The sequence below is a fragment of the Zalophus californianus genome, chromosome 13 (assembly GCF_009762305.2).
Source record: "Zalophus californianus isolate mZalCal1 chromosome 13, mZalCal1.pri.v2, whole genome shotgun sequence".
Taxonomy (NCBI): Eukaryota; Metazoa; Chordata; class Mammalia; order Carnivora; family Otariidae; genus Zalophus; species Zalophus californianus.
In genome coordinates this window covers 65,812,322-65,820,567 of record NC_045607.1, presented here as the reverse complement: position 1 = coordinate 65,820,567, position 8,246 = coordinate 65,812,322, and the positions used below count along the sequence as shown (strand labels likewise).

At 34.9% G+C, this 8,246-nt stretch overlaps 1 protein-coding gene across 1 annotated transcript in view; it reads left to right on the top strand.

The window, feature by feature from the left end:
- The first annotated feature begins 3,704 nt into the window (after positions 1-3,704).
- The window catches only part of ERCC6L2 (ERCC excision repair 6 like 2), a 159,956-nt gene continuing 155,414 nt past the window's right edge, over positions 3,705-8,246 (top strand). The window contains exons 1-2 of the mRNA XM_027614939.2: positions 3,705-3,817; positions 4,504-4,642. Of these exons, the coding sequence (XP_027470740.2) occupies positions 4,603-4,642 (40 nt within the window). The 5' untranslated portion in view covers positions 3,705-3,817; positions 4,504-4,602. The remainder of the gene's footprint in view (positions 3,818-4,503; positions 4,643-8,246) is intronic.

Genomic DNA, 8,246 nt, shown 5'->3' with positions numbered 1-8,246 from the left:
AGTCAAAGCAGCAGAATGGAAACATGAATGATGGCATTTTCATACATTAGAATACTATATAGAGCAATGAAAAAGAACAAACTACAGTTGCATGCAACAATATGGATGATTTGCATTTTATGTCTCACATAAAAGGCACAAGAGAGTATACATTTTATTGTTACATTTACATCATGTAATTTCTATAGAGATAGAAATTAGGATCATGATTAACTTTGGGTAGGGGGTATCTTGAGCTAGGAGGAAGCATGAAAGACTTTTCTGAGTACTGAAAATATTCTATATTTTAGATCTGGGTGGTGGTCACACAACTGTATTTAAATATAAAATTCATTTAGCTGTACACTTAAGATTTGTGCACTTTGCTATACAGCAATGAGTCTTTCCCTCATATTGTCCTTCAGGCTGGTCCCCATATCCTCATGCCTGGGTTCCAGGATGAAGGATATATGGAACTCATCAGTTGAAATTGTATGGGACATTGAGAACTGAAGGTGTCAGCAGCTTTGGTAATAACAAGGAGTAGTACCACTGGCAGTGATGGAGAGGATCCTTTGTATGGAAAGTAATGTCCTCCACAGCTTTGGTTCCCACATCAACAGCAGGAGCAATACATTCCGTTATAGCTCTTGTGATGTTGGGGCATCTCAACTGTTTTTGATATTTGCAGGGACTGGAGATTGTACCACTGAGGTGGAAGGGAAAAATGGAGGCAACCTTGTGGGGGCCAAGAAAACCAGTTTGTGGAGTCTATTTCTGGAGACTGCTGACACACAAAGAGGTCAATGCATTTATACCTTTGTCTTCCACTAGAGTTCTGAGCCATTTGAAGTAGAAAGTGGAACCAGGCAGATGACGAGCAAAATGTTAGCCTCATTTTTGAGAGACCACTGGGAGAAGGTGTACAAACATGAGAAGAATGAGATTCATTAAAGGCAGTGCTAGAAAACCAGTCTCTTGCTCCCTTGCAATAACAAAGCCTTTATTAGTTACCTCATGGTCAAGAGCAGCCTAAAGCACATGCCCTCTGCAAGCAAGCAGACCTCAATAATAAAGGAGGGAGGACTAAGCTGTAAGTGTTCAGTTCATTATCCCAAGATCCCTACTCAGATAATTTTTTTTTTTAAGAATTTTTAAAACTTTAATACAGTTCAAATCAGTGGGCCAGGTTCACTTCAGCTCCTTCACTGCCAAACCTGGGGGCAGGGACTGCTTCAGTTTCTCTGCCTTCTCCTTGTCCGTGATGACCAAGGTGTAAAGGTATCTGCTGCACTGAACTTTAAACTTCACATTATCCTTATTTTTCTTGATCTTGACGGATTTGGCGTCCTTTCTCCTTTCAAAGGAGAAAGTGAGGTAGCACTGTGCCACATGAACAGATGTTCTCTACCTGGAAACCTCAGGAATAGGGGAATGAGTGCCTTCCAACAACTTCCCCAAATATCTGGCAGGAATATGAGAATCTTGAGTTCCCAGACAAGGAGTTGTGGTTACCACTATGATCTATTTTTAGTCAAATGATGGTGTGGTCTTGGAATTATGTTGCAAAGGAATGGCACACCCTGAATTTAGGATATTTTGTGATGACATCTGGAGGTCATCATCTTATGTCAGGGTCCTGAGAGGGTATCAGGAGGCTACAGGAGAAAGATGAATTTTTTTGTCTGCTTATGAGAAGGAAAAAAAGCAGCCTCAAATTTGAGTCCGAATGCAATTGTCATAAAACCAGATGCCTCTTGCACGAAGGTGACCTGAAAAGGAGTATTCTTCTTCACAGGTGGGCCTGTGGAAGAATAGGAGAAGTATCTCCAGGGGTCTTTTATCTGGACAGCCAGATGCCCCATGAAGAGGTCAAACCCAGCCTCTCTCTCTTCTAAAATAGGAGCAGGAGGCTGTTCAGATTTCTGGGGCAGAGCTCCAGTTATGAGGAGGAGAAAATATCAGTGTGTTCAGAAAGTTGTGCGTTTTTTTTGTTTTTTAAATTTTATTTTATTATGTTAATCACCATACATTACATCATTAGTTTTTGATGTAGTGTTCCATGATTCATTGTTTGTGCATAACACCCAGTGCTCCATTCAATACGTGCCCTCTTTAATACCCATCACCAGGCTAACCCATCCTCCCACCCCTCCCCTCTAGAACCCTCAGTTTGTTTCTCAGAGTCCATAGTCTCTCATGGTTCGTCTCCCCCTCCGATTTCCCTTCCTTCATTTTTCCCTTCCTACTTTCTTTCTTCTTCTTCCTCTTCTTTCTTTCTTTCTTTTTTTTTTTTTACATATAATGTATTATTTGTTTCAGAGGTACAGGTCTGTGATTCAAAAGTTGCACATTTTTATACAGAAAATAAATTTAAGCTTAAGATCATTTCAAGCTGAGGGAAAATGAACTAAATTGCTATAGTTTTAAAGGTAAAGATACAGAATTGCCACAATTATATGAACAATGTATAGAAAGTACCAAAGTTCAGGTACTTTACAAAAATTAGGCTTGAGAATTCTTATTTTCAGTTATTACTATCTAGTAGTTTCTTAACGTTTTGGAAATTATAAATATTTTTGAGAATCATTCATATTTTTACCCATAAGAGTTCATTTAAATATGTGATTTTAACAGTTGCTATATTAAGCGTTATCCGGACACTGAAATTACTTCCAGGATAATATATGTCTAATTATATAATGAAAGTCAACAACCACATCACAAAATAGAATTCACTGGAAAGATATGCTTAATTTTTTCTTAAAACAAAATTCTAGTAGTCCATAAGCAACTGTTCCATGAAAGAAAAATAGAGGGTTTCAAATCCTCTGCTGGGCGGATTATCAAGCCAGTCATTTAGTGCATCCTTGAGAGAGCAGAGAAATTGTGAAGGAATCAGAGAAGATTCTGGAGATGCACAGAGGGGACATAACCAAAAGGGGCATCAGCAAGGGAGGGAAAGGAATTACAAGAGCAACCATGAGGAAGGAAGGAGGCAAAGTTGTTACAAACTGCCCCTATTTCACAATTTTGCAAAAGTCTTGGGTCTAAATTTCTAGCAAATCAAAATGGAAGATTTGTAAAACCATAATTAGATACTTCAAGTTCTACTTTAATCTTTGGCATAATTTCCTCTATTCTCTGGATTATTAGAATCTGCAGACAAAAACACATTCTTCATAGAAACAAGGAAATAAATGATTCTCTTTTATACTGGCATATTTTTTTCTCCCTGATGTATTCCTTTGTGGGCTTCTTCAGCTGTCCTGAGTCTGTGAGAAAGGACATTTACCAGTTAGTCATTGAATATCTATTTATACCCCTCACTGCTCTACTGATCAGGAGAAGAAAACCTCAACTTCTTAAAAGTCCATTTTAGATGTTCCATAAATGACTCAGTTGACATGTTCCTTGGTGATAAACAATCTCATGATGACTAAACCAACTTCTACTTTTGACTTCTTCCAGTAGAAGAAATGAGTTGTTGTGTAGAAGTTTCCCTTCAGGTGGTCTTTACCTCAATTTTAACAAATAACCACTTCTATAATAGGAAACTTTCTTTTCAAGAGATGAGAATGTTATATTAATGCAAAGTGCTTATTGCTTCCAAATTCTACCTCTCAAAATGGCAGAAGACATTGACTTTATGTTGCTGTAGAGATCTTTTTAAAGAGTTCTTTACTTGGCACCCAAGAATAATACTTCTTTCTTGTGCTTCGAATTTTCAGAAAAATAAGAATATTCCTCCTAAGAAATGGGCACCAGCAGTCTCTGAATGTAGCTGACTGAAAAGTGGGCTTTTGCATGCAAGCTGGAAATCTACATTCAGTTTAAGGTAACTAGAAAGCTAATATTTAATATTAGGTTGCCGTGAGAGGCAGGTCCTCTCTTCCTAACTGCCCTGAAAAACTTCTGTATTATTCATGGTGGGTTTAAAAAGCAGACCCAGATCATCAAGGCACTCAGGGGTTGGCAGGGGTGCTGTAGTGTCAGATGAAGCTGCAGTGGTAGACTGGATTTGAGAGAATGATGGAGGGACCATGACTCAGTACTTGTCAATGTTCTCAGGGCTTGTTGGAAACAATAAGCTATCATGGTAGATTTTCCAAACATATTTAAAGTAAAGGGAAAAATCAAAGAAAACAGAAAGGTATACAGGGTGGTAGAATAAAAGCAAGATAAATAGAAAAAAAAACAAAGAGTAATTGAGTATTAATTGCAGAGTGAATAGCAAGGACAATTAAAATTATGTAGCATCAATTATTTTATTATAGATCTTTCATGCTAATTTAGATCACAGCATATGATGGAGCTTCTGCATAAACCTTATTTTAAATTATACAATTATTATTACATTTTGTCAAAAGCCCCTGTATTAATAAATAACTTACCCCTGATCACACTGCTTAGTATTGTCTCAGTAAATGTCAATGCCAGATATTAAGGGAGTGATTTTTATCACCACTGTATAACACTAACAGATATTTCTTTAGCTAAATGTTTCACTTTTATATTCAACAGGTAGACCGGTTTGCTACTCAGTTTGTTTCTCCAGCCTGGGCTGTAAAAAAACCAGCATCCTCCGGGGAAGCACTTTGCATTTAATCCAATATTACAGAGATGCCAAGACACAATTTCAGCGAGATCCATGCTTATTTGGGTAAACTCACTAATTCATGTGCTGTGTTAGCTAAATAGTAAAATATTCACTTAGTCGTTCTACTTACAAAGATTGTTAGATTTTATACTAAGAATTTCATCTGAATCCTATATAAAATTTCTGTAAAGATTAGACATCTATCATAGCAAAGATAATTAATATGCTGACCTCTCTGAGCTTCAAGTTGTGTAGGCTTCTAAGCCACTGACATCCTTGTTTATCCTGAGAACATACATAATACTGAGAAACAGATAATTGATATCGTAAGGCCAACTGCCTATGTCTTAGGGTGATTATCATTATTTTCTCAGCATTTTATTTAGTAACAGGACAATGGCATTCTTTGTAAAGAGTGCTCGTTCATTCTTGAGCTTAGCTCTCTATCTTTGAGAATTCCTTTTAGATCCTTTTTAAAAAATTATAAGAGGAACTTCTATTATAAATGCTTAAATAATTTTTGGTTTCTTCAACTTTTTGTTATGAATATTTTTAAGCATATTGAAAGTTTGAAAGAAAAATACAACAAACACTTATATCACTCATATACTTATCATCTAGATTCAACAGTTAACATTTTGCAATATAGGCTTGTGTGCATGTTGTTTGTATGTTTGCTGAATCCATTTCAAAATAAGTTGCAGACTTCATGATATTCTTCCCTAAATATTTCAGCTGCATCTCCTAAAAATGGCATCCTACTACATAATCACATCATTAACACAACTCAAGAAAATTAACAGTAATTGTATAGTATTATTCAATACCCAGACCATATACCAATTTCTTCATTTGTTGCCCAAATATATTTTATGTAATATATTGTATTTTATGGTTTTTTTGGTATCTCTTTAAACTCTTAACAGAGTTCTCCCCAGTACTCCCCACCCTTTAACACACATTTTCTTTTCTTTGGCATTGAACTTTTAAAGTGTCCAGGCCAGTTGTTTTGTGCAATGTTCTACAGTCCAGATCTGTTTGATTACTTCTTCCTAGTGTTATTTAACTTGTTTATCTCTCCTGTGTATTTCTTGTGAATTGTGAGTCTTTAGATCCATCTTAAACATTTTATCTGAGTTATAGCCATTTAGGTTGGCCTTTTTTTTTTTTTAAATCGTTGCTTGTACATAGGACCTGGCTTTACTCAATAGACTAAAGTCTTTCTGATTTCATAAAATACAAGTGGCATTAAGTAAGACCTCTTTCCAATGCTTTATAATTTCTTAGCAAATTATATACCACACATTTGCCAGCTGAATCATGTCATTCATATTTAACCTCTTTGCATTCTTGTAAGTCATCCAAACATTTTCACTGAGAATGAAAATTAGTCTTTTCCTGTCAGTGTGCCATCTTTTTTTTCTCAGTAATCTGTTTGTGACTTTTAATTATATGTACTTTTCTGTACTGATAGGCAGTAGGTCCTAGAATTATCTAGACTGCAGGTTACCTACTTCTGGAGTAATAATATATAATGTGAATATATAAAAATAATGCGATTTATAAAAATAACTATTTAGTGCACCAACAAGTGTGAGGGAAAGCTGTATGCTACATCTATAACATATAATGACTAACATGAAGTCTCTAAAGAATTGTGACATTTTTAATTAATCCACGCTATGAGTATCTGGAAAACTTATGTCTGAAAAGTTTCAGAGTGACTGAGCATTAAACTAATTACAAACCTATTACAATTGATAGGTTAGTTCTTTAAGTTCTTCTCAAGATAAGATGAAAGCTGAATCTTTATGACTGATGTGACTATTTATGTACAATACCTGTTTTAGGGCAACATTTCAGTCTTTTCAAAATTTACCTCTTAACTAGCTACTGAGGGGGAAATTAGCCTTTTATAGATAAATATATATATATTGCTGTCCAGAGGGCATAAATTCAATTATAAAAAGACACAGTAAAGTGTACAATATGAATTACTATACAGCATCTTGCATCTGAAAATCATATATATGTAGAAAAGAATTAAAACCAGAAAAGATGTTTTTATCCATTCAATTAGTCATTTAAGTTGAGAATTAAATAGACAGCTGATATGACCTTGAGGTATATTATCTGATGGTAGAGGAGGGCAATATTTTAAAAATCAGTTTATTAAAAGTTAATTTACCAAAAATTAATTTTAATTGATGTTCTTCTTGAATATATTTGCCCACTAGAAATAAATTATTCTTATACATGTTCAAATGATTCAACAAATATTTATTGAGTGTCTACTATGTCCAAAGTGTTGTATGTGTTGTGCCCATAACACGGAGCATCAATAACAAGAAGTCACTGCCCTCGTGGTATTTAAGGGAGATGGACAATGAATACATAAAACATATAAAATATAATATCATGTAGTGATAAGTGCTATGAAGTCCCACCTGTATCTCCTCTTCCTTTCTTTCCTGATTAGATATTAATAGTCTGGATCTGGTATCCATCCTCTGGCAAACAGCCAAGAAAGCCAAGAAAGTGACACTGCTAAAGGCACATAAGTATCCATGGTCCTTACCCTGGATGAGTGATGGGGGTGCTCTTTTTAAATAGATGGATTCAGTGAAGCATCTGACAAAATGGCATTTCAACAGAAATCAGAATATACTTGGAATGTGAGCTGTGAGAATATCTGGGGGAAGAATAGTCAGGGTGAAGGAACAGTAAATACAAAGAATCTAAGGACAAATTCCTTGATCAGTACTTATTAAAAAGTCTAGACTAGAAGAAAATGATCATAAGTACACTAGACTGCCTATAACCTCACTTGCTACAAGTTGAATACTCCTTAAAATGATTCCATGAATACATATATTCATGAATACGTGTATATTCATGAATACGTGTATTTAATATAATCAATGTATTTTTGAATGTCAAGTGATCTTACCACTATTTCTCCCTTTATTTCAACCTTTGTATCCTATCATTGGGCTTGAAAACTTTTGCCATATAGGTCTTGCATATTATTTTAAAAGTTTATTACCAGACACTAGCTTAGTTTCTATTATGTTTTCTAGATGCTCATTGCTGGTACAGAGAAATGTTACTGACTTTTAAAAATTGACCTTGTGCCCAGCATCTTTGCTAAAAGTCCTGATTTGCTTTACCTTCTCGACCTGTATAGTATCTATATATAATGTTGCTCTTTGCCTTTTATAATATTTTGCCTTGAGTTCTCTTCTAATAGATAGGAAGAGTGGTATGTTTGTCCTTTTTATGATTGTTGTTTATATTTCCCTAATATATTTTTTCAATGCTTTTAAATTCCACCTTTCCGTATATTTCTGTTTTAGATATCTCTTATTTTTACTTAGCATTTTGTTTTGTAATCCAATAGGAGTACCTTTTACATTTACTGTAATTGCTGTATAACAGGATTTATTTCTGCATTTCATACTTCCTCTTTGTGTTCTTTCCTTCTTCCAAACAGATAAAAATTTCTCCTGCTGGTTTGAGATTTACATTCCAACTTTACTCTTCTAATGGGTTATCCCTAACTTATTAAGACCTATTGTTACACTTTTTCTTATCTTTCTGTTTCCTAAGTTTATCAGTATCTATACCTTTCCTTGAACAATACAAATCATTTAGTATTTTCTCATCT